This window comes from Mucor velutinosus (assembly GCF_035048745.1).
Source record: "Mucor velutinosus strain NIH1002 chromosome Unknown tig00001571, whole genome shotgun sequence".
NCBI classification, from domain to species: domain Eukaryota; kingdom Fungi; phylum Mucoromycota; class Mucoromycetes; order Mucorales; family Mucoraceae; genus Mucor; species Mucor velutinosus.
The window spans coordinates 14,106-32,538 of NW_027041911.1; the positions used below are offsets into that span (position 1 = coordinate 14,106).

Genomic DNA, 18,433 nt, shown 5'->3' on the forward strand with positions numbered 1-18,433 from the left:
TCCCAACCCTACTGCCAGTTCCGAAATTTGTACGATTCCTTCGCAACCCTGAACTGAAATATGACATTTTATGCCTTCAGAAGACTCATGCTATCGGATCAGTCCATGAGCGACTGAACACACAATTTCAAACCACCAACAGTATCTGGACGTTCAATTGCGGTATTGTTTCCCTCAACCACAACTCATCAACCACCCTGTCCACATCGATCTCAATGAACGTATTATTGTGTTTCAGGTAGCACACTATAATGCATTCTTTTCACCCATCACACTTGTTGATATCTATGCTCCTGCCATGTCGTTGTCCAGAAAGCACTTTTATCCACAATTACTTATCGTGCCACTCTTTCACCCCGGCACATGGGCTTTGGACACCTTCTCCATCACCATCGATATCCTGCCATCCCCAACATCTAGTGAGGAACCTTTCACGATCGCAATGGATCCTGAATCTATGATTATCCTAGGCGACTTTAATTATCATCCCAACGCAACCTCGACTTCAATAGCTCTACATCAACACCCAATAATGCCATCCATATTCATTCCCAACGGAACCTCTCCATTTATGGCAAATCTACCGTTCTCAACACACCCGTTTTCTCGAGGCTGCTATGGCATGTCATGTGTAATTTTATTTTCACCAAAGCTCCATTACTCTTCTTACGCAGCCTGGGTTCCTCATTCATTACCTTTCGTATATTCCCCAAACTGTCCTTTAGAACCCTCCAACAACCTCGCCATTATGGCGGGTTTTAAGTATTAGATCCCACCATCCAACAACAAGCTCTCCAATGACGCTGAAATTACCCTCTCATCTTGGCCGCCTGCCACTCACCAGTATTGTCGCAATATACCACACCAAGCACTCCACTCCTTCAATACGCCCTGCAATGATATTTCAACTCTGCCTCCTTCTCTGATTACTTTTACTGTTTATTGTTTCCTACCGCTCGGTAAGCTATCTGGTTCCAACATTGACCCAGCTCACATCAAGCTTTACTCAACATTCTCACCAATGTCCACACAAACATGGATCGATTACTTCGCTATTTTACAAACTGTCGCTGAGGCCCCCTATAGATTTATCATTAACTTTCCTTGCAATTATATTGTATACCCTCTCTTCTACTCATCCCCATTTTCTTCTTTTACAGCTCCAGACCAACTGTTTGTCCGACATCCTGGCGTCCAGAAACTGCTCACAATAGATGTGTTTACCTTGGACTTTGACCTGCAGGTGATCCGTGCTAGAAATTGGTTCCCCCTTGAGTTTTGCCATTATCCATGAGTCTCTTATTGAGTTGCTCGTTCGATTGAGGATGGCCAAATCGATCCTCCACCGCTTCATACCCAACACTCATCCTTTATTTTCGTGTCCAATCTATTCCACCCAGTGCTCAAAGGATATTCACTATTTCTTCTTCACTTGTCCACTCAAAATCTCTGTATGGCGATTCCCACTACTTACCTTTCACACATACCGCTGACTAACGAAGCTCTTTTTCAATTCCTCCGAGGCATCCAAACTCTCTCCGTAACGGAATCTGCTGGCTCTGCTTCTCTACCCTTTCCAGAGCTTACTGTTTATCAAGTTTTCGCCACTAGCTTACTCTGTATATGGCAGGCTCACTAGCGTTCCATTTTCGATCCCATCCCTTTTATCACTCTCAATATTAACACATCTATTGCTCGTTGTCTAGCTTGCTTGGATTCGGAATTACAGCTTGATTTGCAAGTATGTACCTTATTAATTTTATTTTGATTCTTCAATTTCTTTGCTCTCTTCTCCTCCTCGAATATACCCAGTCTTCTTCCCTCACCACGCATTTAGAGGACTAAATAAAAATGTATTAAAGTGTATCTTTATTAGCTCTTTTACAAAAAAAAAAAAAAAAAATGAATCAAGGGGGAAAGAGAGAGAGGAAATCTCTGCATTGATTGGTTTTGACACACAATCTAACCAATATAGATCCGGAGCTTAATTAAAGTCTCTTTTTTTTTTCTCGAAATGTATCAAGATGGGTTCTCCACTTTTTTTCTTCTCTCTCCTCTCTTTCATTACTTACATTAATCATTAGAAAAAATCATGGCATTTTCATCCGCTCTTGTGCTTACAGATTTAAATGACTACATTGCTCCTTCTCAAGCATGTATCAAACCTGTGGAAGTAGAGAAATCAGAAAATAAAGGACCTGTAAGTTTCTGTCAATCACACTCTTTGCTGTATCGACCATTGACTCACACATGTGCAGAGCGAGATCAAGGTAGATGGAGAAGGTGCTTACTATGAAATTTCTCAAGATGGCGGAGAAGAGAAACTCGAATCAGCATCCATCTCACTCAACGATTGCTTAGCTTGCAGGTAAAAAAAAAAAAAAAAAAAAAAAAAAACGACATGGATGACAAATCAATGCTACGGCAGCATATTGACTATGAGAATGATACAGTGGCTGCGTCACATCTGCTGAAAGTGTCTTGATTTCTATGCAATCTCAAGACGAACTGTTCAAGATATTGCAAGACAACAAGCTTGCCATCGAGCAAAATCAACCACACAACCACCGCACTATTGTTATTTCTATCAGCCCTCAATCTCGAGCCTCACTCGCCGCCAAATATCAATTGACACCTCTGCAAGTGCACCACAAGCTGGTCTATTTCTTCAAGCACTTTTTGGGTGCTCACCATGTCTTTGATACAGCATTCACACAGGATTTGTCGTTGGTCGAATCAGCCAGAGAGTTTGTAGATCGATTTAAACGATACATGCAAAATGGAGGCGAAGCATTGGAAGCAGCCATGCAACAGGCGGATAAAGAGAAACAGGCGCTAGCAGAGGAAGGGAAACCCAAGGTGAGAGCAAGAAGAGCAAGAGCCAACAAATCCAGTGAGAGTGCAGCACCTGTCAATCAAGATTTGCCTATGCTGGCCTCCTCCTGTCCTGGCTGGGTATGTTATGCTGAAAAAACGCACGGCGAAGTGTTACCATACATTACTGCTGCCAAATCACCTCAACAAATGATGGGATCGCTTGTCAAGGATTACTTTGCAAAGAAATCTGGATTAACGTAAGTGTGTGTGTGTGTGTGTGTGTAATAGGGTGACTTAATCAACTGAATGACACAACAACAGCCCAGATCAAATATACCACGTTTCTATTATGCCTTGCTACGATAAAAAACTAGAAGCCAGTCGACCTGATTTCTTTTTAGAGCAGTATAACACCAGAGAAGTGGATTGTGTATTAACAACCAGCGAAATTGACAAGATGCTGATTGAACAAAACCTGGATTTCAGACAGATGACAGAAAGTCCCATCGACGACATGTTCAACAAGGTGGGTATCAATCCTGCTACTCAGATCGAGACCGTGTACGGCGTATCTGGTTCTTCGTCAGGAGGTGGTTTAGAATACATATTTGCTACAGCTGCCAGAGAGCTTTTCAACATTCATAACGTGCCCAATGATCCGCTGAATATTGCATCTGCCAATGTCATTGTCAAGACTGGTAAAAATGCCGATGTCAAGGAATACTCATTGGTGGCAGAGGATGGACGTATTTTGCTGCGATTTGCAACTGCTTATGGGTTCCGTAATATTCAAAATGTGGTACGAAAAATCAAGAGTGGCAACTCCAATTATCATTACATTGAGGTCATGGCATGCCCTGGTGGTTGTGCCAATGGTGGAGGACAGCTACCAGCTGCTGTGGACAGTGAGCAAGTGGTGAATGCCAAGGATTGGGTGGGCCACGTCGAGGATATTTATCGATCTTCGCAAGGTGTTAAGCCAGAGGATAATGAAATTATCAAGGCCCTGTACAGGTAAGTTTAATGTAAAGGCAATTTTCTATCCAAGTTGAGCTCATACTCTTTTTTCTTATCGTCATAGTGAATGGATTGTGGATCCATGCAGCGAAAGAGCACATCAGCTTTTGCGTACACAATATCATGCAGTAACTCAAAATCTAGGCAATCCATTGGCAACCAAGTGGTAGTTTTTAGTTGAATATATTTGATTTATTGCCTAGAGAATAAATTATTACACTCCAGAGTGAGAGAGAGAGAGAGCGAGAGGGGGGGATATTGTACAACATGTCAAACCGAAAAAGAGAAAACTAAATTTTGTAAGGACGCCAGGGAACAGAGGATGAAGCAATTTGACCTTGAAACAGATTGCAAGTTCATCCTTTGGAATGATGGCACAAACAAACATGTATCATTTTTACACTCTTTTATATTACGCATTTATAGTACAACTACTTTGAAGAAGAGCCTCTAAAATTTGCCTTCAATTGCTTCATGAACTCTTTTCCTTCCGTAATGATATCTACATAGGGATGTTCGATTGGCACCCATTCCACTGTCCACTGCTCTCCTTCTTTAAAGTTGACAATCTCATTCCAATCCTCAAACAAAGGTTTGTTGTCCAACGAAATTTGACGGCCTTGTTTGGTGGTGATCTTGGTAACACGTCTTGTTTGATAGGAAGCGACAATGTGAATGCGTTCTGCCAAATCTTTGCCCGTATCAGTAGGGTGGATGCGGATCCATACACGTTGACCTGGGTTGATGCTGGATACAGTGATATGACGATCATCATTGGATGCTATAGTAACGATATATCATCAGTCATCATGTACACATACCCAGATATCCATGACACTTACTAGCAGATGGAGGTAGTTTTGGTAATGTCTTGTTGGCCAATTGATCTCCTTCTTTAAAGTACCCATAATCAGTGGCAGGAACAACTAGTGCCATAGAAAGCGTCAGTGATCCACTGTTCATGACGAGCGGATTACAATATACTTACTTCCTTGTTTCTTAAAGTATGGATTTGCTGCCTGCTGCTGCTGCTGCTGCATCTGAGAGGCAGAAGAATCAGGAGGAGCACCCGCCTTCAATATGTTGGTCGGGTACACTTTGCTCTGTTCGTCTTCTGGTAGATGCAGTTCTATCAGTGGTGTTGATTGAGAGTGGCTATAATAGGAGAGTTGTTGTGATGGATGAGGAGGCGCTGGTGATGGTGAATAGAAAGAAGGTGCTGGTGTAGCTGCTACAGAGGATGACACGTAGGATCCCATCGACTGTCGATTCATGTGAGGTGTGATTGGTCTATGCTCAATCTCTTGGCTCTCCTTTTCAACATACTGGCGAGGTGTATTGTCCTCTTCGGTTTTGTCTTGCTTTGGCTTTCTCTTTTGTACAATGATCTTTTCCTCCGCCTCCTCGGGAGAAGCAATAGGCGATGTTGTGGCAGGGATGATGGTTGGATCCAAGATTTGAATGGTAGGGGACAATGTGGTAACAACACTGCTGGCTCTCTTTTTTCTGAAATCACCCACTACAGTAGCACTGGTCGCTTTGGATCCTTTGGGTACATGCACTGCAAAATCGTCATCAAATGGATCAATGGCTGTATCTTCCCAATCTTCTTCTCCTTCTTCTTCCTCTTCTTCTTCATTTTCTTCCTCATGATCTGAGTGGGTGTGTTTCTTTTCTTTTTCCTCTTGTACCTTTTCCCCTGAATGATAGATCATGTCTGAATAATCAATCGCTGATTCCTTGTCATCCTCATCCTCTTCTTGTTCATTCACAGCCGCGTTGGATGCCATAGGTGTAGGTGGGCGATGAGGTGTCTTTGCTGGTCTCACAATATCCCAATCATCATCTTCATCTTCGTCATCGTCCTTGCCATTGTCCCTACCCAAACCTAACAGGTCCTGATGCATGTATTCCTTGGGTTGTCCTTCATCTGGCTTCAGCGAAATGGTAGAATTAGACAATGGAGGCTCATCTTGCTTGTTGTAGTAAGGGTTTGTAGGCGCTAATGTAGATTTTCGCTTTTGCTGAACTTGTGGTTGTGGTTGTGGTTTTGTTGTTAGATTGCTGCTGGATGAAGACGAGGCACACACAGGCATAGGAGGTATCTGAAATCCACTACTGCTAGCAGCAGACACAAGGGGAGGCTTCACGGAGGCATACGATTGCTGTTGCTGTTGCTGTGGCGGTGGCGTAGATTGGTATACTGAATTAAATGAATAGGAAGGTTGCTGAGCAGGAGGACTTTGTTGTTGTTGTTGTTGCTGTGGTTGAGAGTAATTGGCCTGTTGATAAATGCCATTAGAATTCAAAGGTAATGATATAGCAGGAGAGGATATGCTCTGACGCATAGTTTGATAAGGGTAATGTTGCTGCTGTGATTGTTGTTGTTGTTGTTGCTGTTGTTGTTGAGGAGGAGGAGGAGGGAAATACGAAGCATTGGTATCATTTTGTTGTTGCTGTTGCTGTGGATACAATGGTGGATGTGGAGGTGCCACTGGTATCAGAGTAGCAGCAGCAGGAGCAGAATAGTGCTGCTGTTGCTGCTGAGAAGAAGCTTGAGGAGGAGTAGGCTGGGATAATGGTAATACAATGGGATCTGATTTATGCGGTGCATATGAAGGTGGTTGATATGGAGCGTTTTGTGTAGGACTCGTGACACTTGTTTGATGATGATGATTGTTATATGACGAAGGTGCAGAATTGGCAGACATGGATTGAAAGTGTGTTGGATTCATATCTGTGGGCATAGGCATCTCCATACGATTGATAACGGGTTGTGTGGATGCAGGTCGACTGATGGGTGGTGGTTGCGGTTGAACGGTTACTGGTGCAGGCCGGGATGGTTGCATGCCATTGGAGCTAGTAGGTGTCTTACTGCCATTGTAAAGTGCGCTGTTATTGCTAGCACTATTTGTGGTATTGGTATCCAATGCTTTCAGAGGCGTAATAGCAGGTGTCATCTTGGGCGTCTTTTGATAAAACACAGAACTAGGACATGGAGCGGGAGAAGCCAAGGCAAACTGAAGTTCTGGTTTGTATCTCTCATTGCTGTTGTTGTTGGACAAGTAGGATTTCACAGGTCTTTTATTGCCATTGGCAGCATTCTGATCTCTTGGTGGTAGCGCAGGTTGTGAATGATGATTGGTAGAGGATATACTATACATTGGTTTGGTTGCAAAGGGTGATGTGGATGATGTGGGCGATGTGGTGGAGGCGGTTGGTAATGAGTTGGAAGAGTAATTGGTTGGTGGTGATATGGATGATGATGAAGCAGTAGCATGACTAGAAGAGACTAATGCATGTTGATGGTTGTGAATATCAATAACAGCTATACAAATTCACTCGACTCAAACACTTACTGTTGGTGCTTGAATTATACGCTCTTGGCTTTGTCGGCAATGGAGGCGGACTGTTGGCACGATTACTGCCATTGGCAGCAGAAGATTCCTGCTCTAATTGTGCCTGTAATTCCTTTGCAATAGCTTCATCGTTCAACTCTTGTTCTCGTCTACGAGCAATTTCATTTTCCCATTCTTTATCCGCTTCTTTCTGGAGTTTCTTGACAAGCTTGATTGATTTATGCTCTTTTTTGGTATCAAACAAATGCCTCATTATTAGCTGTAGAAAGGAAACGATGCAAAGAAAGAAAGAAAAAAGGGAAACGAAGAGGGCCAAGATGTTATAAATAGAGAGTAATGAGCTCGGGGTTTGTTTGGTCGCACACTAAACACCAGTTACACATCCATCAGATACATCAAGACATCTTTAGAGTGCATAGTAAACTTCTTGGCAAGTCGTTATAAATATAGGTCAGAATCACAAAATACATCCTATAAGATCAACATGGAGTAGTGAACATTCTTGGCGAAATTATCGAGATATCATCTGCTGATTTCCTTTCATGCTGTTTAATGGGCGAATGAGGAACAGGATAATAGATCTACCAAGCCCTAAAGCCACACACACACACACTCTTTTTCTTTTCTTTCACAGCCATGCCAATCACCAGAAAAGAAAAACAACTACTGGATTCTCAACGAGAGATACAATGGATCAAACGACAAATCGAACAGATTGAACAAGAAGAGCGAGCGAACCGAGAAGCCCATAAATACGTAATACCACAAGATGCCACTGAGGAGCATGTGGAAGAGAGCATTCAAGAAACAAAAGCCAAGATTGACGAACTCAAGAGCGAGTACGACATGCTGTGCCAATTTAACAAAAGCAAAGAAGCGCTCGCCAAGGCTGTCAATCATCAGCACTTTACGTTGGAAGCACTCTACCCCAAGCTATCAGACCACGAATCCATGGAAGTCAAAAAGGCCACAGAGGAACAGATCAATGCACGGGATGAACACGTTGTGCAGTTTATGAAAACACTCAAGCAACTCAACAAGAAAAAGAAGGAGCTGACAGAGATACAACAAAAAATTATGCGACAACATGAAAAGAACAAGGATATATCGGCCAAAGTGGAGACATTGAGATCGAATAAACGAAAACAGAATGTGAACCCTGAAGCCACGGAATTACTACAGGCGTAAGATGTTGGAGAGAAGGGGAGTGAGGGATTTGCTTTATTGACATTATTTCATACATGGCACAGGATGAATGCGAAAAGGGATCAAATTTCACTGATACGTGGTGTCCTTAATGTAAGTAGATATAAAGAAAAAAAAAAGGGGGGGGGTTATTATGTAGAAAGAAGCAATGTAACGTTTTTATTTATTTCCATAATTTTAAGGGTATCATACTGGAAAGTGGTATTGCTTGGGATGAAGATGAACGTTGGTTAAATACAATGCTTCGTATAGGAGACACTTTACCGACGTTTTAATATGTATATATAGGAGTCAAGAATAAATAAAATAATATCAAATTATGCATGCAATGTATAGTAGAGTGGTGATCTGATGTAGTGGTGGTAGTTGTAGGCGAATCCAGCGTCTAAACTTTAGCAATAGGAGATGTCGAATGGGGCTCAGGAGTATGTGGCCCTGTTGATAAGGACGCATCGGACAAATAAACATCCTCCTCTTCCTCCTCGTTGTGTATTTGATGATGGCTAGGTAATGTTGCTTTTCCAATTTGATCTGGATCCAGACCCAAGTCATCCATGACGACAGGTAATGCGCCCATGCTGTACAGGACATGCAGTCAGTAACGAGATCAAATCCATCACGACCACACACTGACAAAAAACTTACCGAGAATAAAACATCTGGAGCCTGAGTCGAATGTTTTCTGTATACAAATCCTCAATGGATCTATCCGAGTACAGGCCCATTTGTATATTTCGTATAAACACAAAAAATTCACAAACGGCTACCAATCGATCTCGGCAATACTGATCAATAGGTAACCAATTTTCATTCTCGTCCAACCTGAACCGATAATTGAGCAAAACGGATTGACTATTGCCAGGGTCAGCAGGTCTTGCACATGCCGAACATGCGTTGGCTACAATAATGTTGTTTCTAGCGCTGCTCGTGCTGGTACTGGTAGACGGGCTGTTACCCGTAAATCTTCCCCAGAGTGGCTTGCTTTGCTGTGCTGGTACTGGCGATGGTGCTGCTGATGGTGTCGCATTCACGTTGAATGCAGTGACATGTTCAATGAAGCAAGGTTGTCGAGACAAATAATCAATCATTTTTTTGATGGATAGCTTGGATTGAGGTCCAAATCGAAGACAGGGTTCAATGTCCTCGGACAGACAGTGCTTCATAAAGGGCGTTTGATTCAATTTTTTGGGTGACAAGAGCTGCTTGGAGGATGCAATGGTGTACTCTTGAAACAGTTGCAATTGAACGCCATCCAGGGTTGACGGCTCCTTTTTGATGGCATGATTGGAAGAAGATGGTGTTGGTGGCATCGAGATGGTTCTTTGTTCCTGATGGTGTCGTTGTTGTCCTTGAGTGTATTTCAAAGCATGATTGGCACTGGCACGTTTCAAGCCATGCAATTCTTGCAAATCCATCTGTGCACGCATATTGGAACAGCTCTTTTTCTTTTTTGCGACATGCTCTACGGATACGGTTTCATCGTCGGCAGTTGTCAATTTGAGCCGCAACTCGTGTAGTTGTGTTTGTTCCGCCAAGAGATGTTCCTGAGTCTGTCTCAATTCGTTTTCCACCTGCCAACGTGCTCTCTTTTCAATGGCAACCATGGCATTGGCTTCTTCAAACAACTTTCTACTAAGCTCCTCCAATTCGTGCTCGACCATGTCTTTTTCATGCTGTACATTGCCTACTCGTTCGATCTCGGCTACATATTTCTGATTCAAGGTCTGTAGATCCAATTCCATGCGCTGTAGCTGATGGTTTTTTGTACTGAGCTCTTGTCGTAGTGATAAAATGAGTTCATCTGACTGACAGTGATGACAATTCATTTTTGCTAAAGTGTGTATGTGTGTGTGTGTGTGTGTGTGTGTGTGTGTGTGTGTGTGTGTGTGTGTGTGTGTGTGTGTGTGTGTGTGTGTGTGTGTGTGTGTGTGTGTGTGTGTGTGTATGTATGTGTGTGTGTGGAGAAAGGAAGAAAGAGAGAGAGAGAAAAGAAGAGAGGGATGTTGTATCACACAACACCTTTTTATATGTAATTTTTAATATAATAACACAAAATTTCGGGGACACACGTTTAAGGAGAAGCTAGATTTGGCAAGGAAAAAGAGAGAGAGAGAGAGAGAGAAAGTTTAATAAAAGATCATCATCATTACTAGTGGTATACTAGAGTGGTGGTGCTTGAACCGACGACATACCAGCACTTTTGTTCAATGTTACGCTGAATTAATATTATAATAAAGGTGACACACGCTCATATTGCATGCCATTTAGCGCAAAATCACATTCAAATGAGAAATTTCCCCTTATTCAATATACGAATCCCATTCAATTGTAATGTTCAAGGATCCAAATGCCATTGATTTACATCCCAAATGAAAGCATTTGATTACCCGCATGTTTGTTGATGAAGGGTGTAATCGACAGCCGAATGACATGGTCCAAATGTCAAATGTCACTAGCCAGCTATAACTGAGCTAAAGAAAGGTTTCTATTTCTATTTCTAGAACCCTCAATCACCATGATCAAGAACACACACAATCAAAGAGGAGGAGGAGAGAGAGAAAGACATGGCATGATCTGCACACAAAGTCAGCAAGCAAAAAAGCATAAAAAGGGGTATAAAAAAAAAAAAAAAAAAAAAAAAAAAAAAGAGAACTCCATTCATTGTCGATTGACATGGCTACTATTTGCCATCTGGCTTTTCTACCGGCACAACTACATCTGGCAATGTCATGTTCAGATTACTGTCTACTGAAGGTTTCGTTACATCATTGCTGCTGGTGCTTTTGACAATAAACTGATGTGGTGGATCTATCTTTTCAATTTTATCCCAGTCTACTTGCATCATTTCATGCTCTTGCTGTTTGGTGGCCGTACTCACGTCATGATGATTTGATAATGATGATGGCCCATAAGTATCATCCCCATGCTGCCTTGCTGTTGTATGACGGCGCTGTTGTCTTGCTCTTCGCATGACAAAAATACATACAGCAACCAGTAAAACGCCCTGATTTTTATAAGGGAGAACGTTAATGTTGTGAATTTACTCACGACACATCGGTCGATCCAATCTACACATACCACAATACTACAACCTACAGCAATGCCAATGGTTGCTCCTGAGCTTAATCCAGACTTGTCTTTTCCTCCTCCTGCTCCAGTACCGTCATGACTGGATGATCCATTTGAATTTGAGTTGCTAGACCCACTAGCATCTAAAGGATATTTGCTTGAAAATTGAATTGCACCGACATTTCGTACATCCAGCACGAGCAAGTCAAACGTAGGATTGGCATCTTTGTCGATACCAAACAGAATAAAGACAGCATTTTCCACCAAGACAGCTACATAGATGTCTGTAAGTCACATAGGGTGTATGGATTTCAGACGTGTACAGTGTACCTGAGTGTTGAAAGCGAGGGCCAGAGGAGGTACCTAATGGTGCAATCAGTGATTGACGAGTCCATGTCATGGTAGGAACATCCAATGTGTAGCAGTAGTCAGCGGTTGCTAAGAATGCACGATTGAGACTAAACCGTCTCCTTTGAGTAATCTTACCTACCATTGATTCCATTTCCTGTTCCACCGTATAATAGTATGGTATTACCATCAGGCACTACCGAGTGCACACTGCTTAGTACTTTTTTTTTTCTCAATCAACAAATGAAAACTCACAAAGAGTCGCTGTATGCATCGTGCGAGGTCTAGGTACAGTGGCACCCAAGAGATCTTGTTTGATCCACTGTCCATTAGTGGTATCAAAGATCATGCTACGGTTCAACAGATTTGTGAATAGTCGACTACCGGTTGGGTCATAATAAGCTCCTCCCATGTAGATAATCCGTTTACTGTCCGGATGATAGGTTGAGGTAAGCGCAGTGTGATGTGTTAAAGGTGGGTTGTATTGTTGTGGAGTGGTCCAAGTCTATATAGAACGCATATTAAGCAGACTTCATTCAGCATCGATCCCACCAGAGACCTACATTTAGATTCAAATCAAACAAAGTGAAATAGTAAAACCCAACATAGCTATTAGAGATACCATCAACATTGGTAAATGTAAGATTGGACAGCTTTGCACCCGTAGAGAGAGTGTAACCTGATTCAATTTGAACATGTCTATTATGAGAGAATGAGGTTAAGAAAACTATGTCGCCTAATGAACGTACTCTTCATATCCACCATAAAATCCAATGGCATTCAAATGAGGCACTGATACAGCAGTTCCATTGTATCTATTCATCCACTCTAATGAATAATACAGCAGTTTTTAATATGGCTAGAATTCTTACATTTGTCGATCTCCACCATTGGCAGCGTCATTGAAGTTGGGCAGAGACTCCCAATGGTTGGATTCCGCATTATACAATACAGCTTGGTTCGAAAGCTTTGATGTAGCATTGTTGTTGTACCCTCCATAGATCATCAGTCGCTTTCCATCCAGTAGTGATGCTACATGGGGAGCGCTTCTTTTTCCTAAACTGATTGTCGTCGTAGTCATGGGTATCGGCTGCCACTGACTGTTCAAATTCTGATAGGGTGTTGCTTCTTTGTTGTTGCTGTTGATATCCAATGCCATCAATACGTCGTTATCGCTGGATGAGTCTCCTGCACCAGTAGATCCACCATAACAGTAAATTTTGTGGGACAAGTAGGCGCAGTCTATTTAAAACGAGTTGAGGGTGTGTGCGTGTGGTGTGTAAGCTCTCTATATTGGTACTTTACTTGAGCCATTTTGTGGAGATAGTTGTATAGCCAATGCCATTGTAAACCATAGCAGAAGCATCTGTATCATATATAACTGCTGTAACATCAGGCCCACCAAGTGTGGATATGATAATGTAAAGAAGAATAATCAAAAGAGCGAAAAGGATACCACAACAATAAGATGTTTGTGCCTGGTATATACTACTCTGATGGTGATACATTTTACCTGCTATGTACAAGGCATTCTGTTTGTAATGCTACCATTATACTTTGTCCTACCACAAACCAAGGAAAAGGACAATTGGATGTATCATTGACCTAGTAGATTGGATTCAATAAATGCTAAGCAGATTTCTTTTAGCAATTCATAGCAATCCCGCCCTTGTTTGGCCAACTGCTATTATACAGAGTCAATATGTATGAAAGGCTATCATGCTTTATTTTAACTAACCCTTGGACCTTTGCCCGCACTAGAGTTGAACTGCTGTATTCTATCCAAATTTTGATGAGCGATTCAGTAGAAAGGCTTACCATAGACATTACCTTCGTTGCAGCCCTCTAGAACAATAGTGAAAGAGATCCTTGAATGACTTTTTTTTTTCAATTGCTTCATATATATATATAACAAAAACAGGAATAAATCAAAAGATCCATATATTTATAGTATACATGACGATGATATGAAAAATTGTCAAACTGCCATAGTTAATTACAGTATGTCTCCTTTGGTAAGGTGCACTTGTCGACCAGCGTTTGCACGTACAGCATCATTGGTGATGGCGGGATTAGTCTTGAAAGAAGATTGAGCGCCTCAGTACCTTCAAAACAGAGCAATACAGAGGGCCTCTCACGACAATCTACGTTAAAAGGTAAAGTGTTTCAGTTATTCTACACACGCAAATTGCTGTATTATTTCAAACTTTCTGGCCAGTGCACAGATGGCCAAGTCAACAACAAGCTCAGAAGTGTTGGCTCATGTCATGCAATTTTTGATTACAGTTGATTTAGACAAATTTCACCAAATACAGACGTTATCAGATGAACTTTCCGTGGGTTCTTGAGGTAGAAAGCCTTTCTCAATTTGTATGATGGACATACGTAAGCGCTGAAATGTTATTTCCAACTCTAGATTCATTGTCATTGAGTGCCAAGAGTCAAGCCCTGATAGCGTATCATTCTATTGCGGCCATGTAACACTAAATTCATAGATAACCATCTGTAGATTTATTGTTCCTATTTTAGCATGATAAAGGGTACATCAAGCAGCAAATAAACGAACGGATAAATTGGAGCAACAGTTGCCGTAATTGAATTATCAAGCCGCCTTGATATATAGTTATGCAATCGAATCTTGAAGAGATCTTGGTGATGAGATTGGCATCACAACAAATACATGGATGTAATCACCATGCATTAGACAGATCAAATCCAATTTATTACTAAATCTCAAATGATAGAAATAGCCGTATCTTTCATGTCTTGTCGAATTAGCCAGAAGTACATTACTGCGCCTAGCTTATAAATCAAAAAATGCGCTAGCAACTTCCTGATTTGAACAAGGATTTGCAGTGCCAGAGAGCTGGTACACGTTTTGTTTGGGTTGGCAAAATAATATAAAAGCTACATGTCAGAAACAACCGAATCAAGAACGACATCATACATAACCCGAAATGAGCTCTCAAGCACTGTTCTCTCCCATCAAAATTGGTGCCAACACACTCAAGCACCGTGTCGTGCTTCCACCATTGACCCGTCTTCGTGCTACTCCTGAGCACGTTCCTAGCGATCTCCAGGTTGAATACTACACTCAGCGTGCTACTGACGGCGGTTTGATGATTACTGAAGGCACCATGATCTCTCCTACTGCTGGAGCGTATCCTCAAATCCCTGGCATCTTTAACAAGGAACAAATCGAAGGCTGGAAAAAAGTGACATCTGCTGTTCATGCGAAAGGTGCTGTCATTTTCCAACAAATATGGCACATTGGCCGAGTAGGATCCAAGTATCTCAATCTCCATCACGAGCCCGTTGTAGACCCTTCCGCCACTCCTTGTCCAGGCAAGACGATGCAAGGTACTGATTATGAAGTACCTCATGCTCTTACGGTGGATGAAATCAAGTCTATCGTGAGTGATTATGCTCAAGCTGCCAAGAATGCTATTGAAGCTGGTTTCGATGGTGTTGAGATCCATGGTGCCAATGGTTACCTTGTCGATCAATTCATCAACACATCAAGCAACAACCGTACTGACAGTTATGGTGGGTCTGCTGAAAACCGCGGTCGATTTGCCTTGGAGGTGGTGGATGCTGTTGCTGCTGCTGTGGGTGAGGAACGCACTGCTATTCGTTTCTCTCCTGGAGGTGCTTTTCAAGGCATGGCTACTGAGAATGTGGAAGAGACATGGGGCTACTTGACATCAGAGTTGCAAAAGAACCATCCTGGTTTAGCCTACTTGCACATGGTAGAGGGTAGAACAAATTTCAATGACACAGATCAAGTAAATACGACAGACATCCTAGAGAGCTATCGTCAGATCTGGCGAGGACCTTTTATCAGCGCTGGTGGTTTCTCTACTTCTCTTGAGTTTGGTCGTGAGATTGCTGAAAAGACGGGTAATTTGATTGCATATGGCCGTGCTTTTGTTGCTAATCCTGATCTCCCTGAACGTCTTCGTAATGGTTGGGAGCTGAATCCTTATCACAGAAATACTTTTTACACGCATGAAGCAGAAGGTTATATTGATTATCCATTTTACAATAAATAGACGCAGCCATTCAGTTTTGTTAATGATTCTGCTATTTCTACACGATTTTTTGTCCATTGAGCGCCCCCATGTAATAGTTCTGCTAAAAAACTTGGTAAATGTCAATGTGCAGCTAACATAGTGCAACACATGTCTGCATCATCGTCATTCACCACCATTGAAAGTCTTGTATATATGAGCAAAAATATCCCCTATTATAGTTTTATGAAATAAATCTCTTTCCTTTGTTGCGTATTGGTGTTACTGCGAGTAGCAGTAGCAGAACGAGACAGCATATGAGCACATAGTTATCCCTTGAACCTCTTTTACTCAGATCCACGCCCTTATGACCCAATATTTCATCAAAAAAGAGGTCCTCACCCACTTCTGTGATATGTCCACTGACAGCCAACAATGCCTTGACTTTCTCACCATGATGTTTGCCTACAAACCCCATGTTGAAAATCTTGACCGTCTCACTAAACTTACCATCCCACAACCGGCACAAAATAAAATAATATCGTCATATCGTATATAAATGTCCCACAGATGAGACGATAATTTCAATGACATGGTGGAGGCAAATATGGCCATGAACCAATGGGGCAGGTAGTTTTTGGATGTCAGTGGCAGGTTTTTGAAATGCAGGTAGAGTTTTGGCCTTGAGGAAGCCTTGTTGGGGTATCCTTTCGTCCGCGTTATGGAGGGCGAAGAGGACTTGACTGGCACTGGTCATGTTGATGAGCGCTGAAAAGGTGTCTTGAGCGCCCATGTTGAGTTGCTAGACATGTGCTAACAAGGAAGCACCTCGAGACTATATAGTCTCAATAATAAAGACGAGGGGAGGATAGCTTTTACTATATACTTGCATAGGTGATGTTGGGCTGATACCCTACATACACATGAAGCGCTTTTCGTAGCGACATGTGTTTCCGTTAGAACCTTTTGAGTTGTCGGTTGCGCTAAGAGCTGTGGCGACGTGCAATGGTTTTCACTACTGTTTTGAGGTCATCCCATTGTAATTGAGGGGGAGTTACCTGGTACCTGGAAGAATTGATCTAAAGCTTGCTGGATCTCGGTGATGGAATACTCATTCTTTGCCAGCTGGGGATTAGCACGCTGATGAATTCGTAATAATAAGTCGATGATAATAATCAGTTGTCAACTGTATCTAAAACGAAAGCAAAGAGCTTCTTTATTACAGGGCATCTAGCTTGCTTAAATATGGTAGATCCCTGGTCAATGACTACTACGTTGAGATGGTATATAAATAGCAGGCCACTGGGGCCTTATGGATTGTTGGTATAGCTTGTTGAGAGGCCACCTAAGTCGATATGTTTCATGTAGTGTAGGTGGATCTCGATATCTTGACATTGGGGAGATTGAATGTATTGTAGTTCCTGAGGCACCTGTGCACACACAATTGACTGGACTTGTGAACATAGATGTGATGTGATACGATAAACATCATCTATGCTGCTACACTGTAAAAGGTGGCTTGAGGAGAAAGTGAATGTAGCCTAAGATGCATGCTTGTATGCAACACACGCCGGCACTACGGCCCAACTGATGTTCTCATGAGAATCATGGATATGCTCATATGGGAACATTTTTTGAAAACATTGATATTCTCATATGAGCACATCGAGCTTCTCAAAGACGAAAAATGCTCTCATATGAGAACATCCGAAATGTTCCCATATGAACACATCCATGTTCCCATACGAGCACATCGATTTTCCCTACCGGGATCAAACCCATAACCTATCGTTTGCTGATCTGACGTTCTTCCCACTAAACCACCCGAGTAACTTGTTGGTGTGTCAAGGCTCATTTCTATTTAGTAGTAACGCTCTATTACTATGGTCACGTGAGGCATTCACGTGACGCTTATTGGTCGTTGTCTGTACGGTCGCGCGAGCTCGATCCCGGATGTGTCAATATTATTTAACGAGTATAAACAACCCACTGTATTATACTCCTGAATAAACTTAACTTTCTATTAAATATCTATTCATATTATATTAATATTTGTTGTTCCTTACAGACATCCTTTCTATTCATAATAACAAAGCTACCTATTAGCCTCAGGCTATAGGTACATATATCACTACGGCCCAACTGATGTTCTCACAGAACATGGATGTGCTCTTTTGGGAACACCAATGTTCTCATTTGAGAAGGTGTAGTTTTCCACATGAATAAAATGGTTTTAATAGCTAAACTATAATATTGTAGGCAACAGAGAGACTTTTATTATCTGTAAGATTCATAAAATTACTAAACGTATTATAAATTGCACGAGAAAATGGAAATTTAAAATTTCCTAATAACTGTTATGTCAAAATACAATGTAAAATTGAATCTGCCAAAGAATTACACTTTTATTGAGAATGCATCCCAAGGATGCATTTATATACTTTTCATTATGCTAGGGTTTACAGCATGATAATGAACTATAATACAAATAGGTTTACTATCTACCCAACAATTGATTTGTAAATCATGATTAGCATGATTTACCCAAAGGACCTAAGAATAGCCTAAAACCTTTAGTGTGAGACCTTGCTATGACATTTGATATAA

The 18,433-nt window shown here is 41.7% G+C and overlaps 6 protein-coding genes across 6 annotated transcripts; 3 read left to right on the forward strand and 3 right to left on the reverse strand.

Annotated features, from left to right (window-relative positions):
• Positions 1-2,092: 2,092 nt before the first annotated feature.
• Positions 2,093-4,004, forward strand: CWC26 (Pre-mRNA-splicing factor cwc26; the record flags this gene model as incomplete). Its single annotated transcript, XM_064832074.1, has 5 exons — positions 2,093-2,200; positions 2,259-2,368; positions 2,454-3,074; positions 3,139-3,831; positions 3,899-4,004. The coding sequence occupies 5 exons, from the start codon at positions 2,093-2,095 to the stop codon at positions 4,002-4,004; spliced, it is 1,638 nt and encodes a 545-aa protein (XP_064679777.1).
• Positions 4,005-4,265: 261 nt separating this feature from the next.
• SAS10 (something about silencing protein 10) lies at positions 4,266-7,446 on the reverse strand (the record flags this gene model as incomplete). Its single annotated transcript, XM_064832075.1, has 4 exons — positions 4,266-4,615; positions 4,677-4,760; positions 4,823-7,126; positions 7,194-7,446. The coding sequence occupies 4 exons, from the start codon at positions 7,444-7,446 to the stop codon at positions 4,266-4,268; spliced, it is 2,991 nt and encodes a 996-aa protein (XP_064679778.1).
• A 383-nt stretch (positions 7,447-7,829) lies between these two features.
• On the forward strand, positions 7,830-8,674 carry ATC70_012907 (uncharacterized protein; the record flags this gene model as incomplete). The annotated part of the gene is made up of 3 exons (XM_064832076.1): positions 7,830-8,377; positions 8,444-8,492; positions 8,582-8,674. The coding sequence occupies 3 exons, from the start codon at positions 7,830-7,832 to the stop codon at positions 8,672-8,674; spliced, it is 690 nt and encodes a 229-aa protein (XP_064679779.1).
• A 110-nt stretch (positions 8,675-8,784) lies between these two features.
• ATC70_012908 (uncharacterized protein) lies at positions 8,785-10,225 on the reverse strand (the record flags this gene model as incomplete). Its single annotated transcript, XM_064832077.1, has 2 exons — positions 8,785-8,977; positions 9,045-10,225. The coding sequence occupies 2 exons, from the start codon at positions 10,223-10,225 to the stop codon at positions 8,785-8,787; spliced, it is 1,374 nt and encodes a 457-aa protein (XP_064679780.1).
• Positions 10,226-11,079: 854 nt separating this feature from the next.
• On the reverse strand, positions 11,080-13,161 carry ATC70_012909 (uncharacterized protein; the record flags this gene model as incomplete). Its single annotated transcript, XM_064832078.1, has 9 exons — positions 11,080-11,403; positions 11,478-11,740; positions 11,799-11,906; positions 11,959-12,012; positions 12,072-12,321; positions 12,380-12,515; positions 12,566-12,631; positions 12,689-13,058; positions 13,122-13,161. 9 exons carry the CDS (start codon positions 13,159-13,161, stop codon positions 11,080-11,082), a joined length of 1,611 nt encoding a protein of 536 aa, XP_064679781.1.
• Positions 13,162-14,773: 1,612 nt separating this feature from the next.
• On the forward strand, positions 14,774-15,868 carry ATC70_012910 (uncharacterized protein; the record flags this gene model as incomplete). Its single annotated transcript, XM_064832079.1, has 1 exon — positions 14,774-15,868. One exon carries the CDS (start codon positions 14,774-14,776, stop codon positions 15,866-15,868), a length of 1,095 nt encoding a protein of 364 aa, XP_064679782.1.
• Between the last annotated feature and the right edge of the window lie 2,565 nt (positions 15,869-18,433).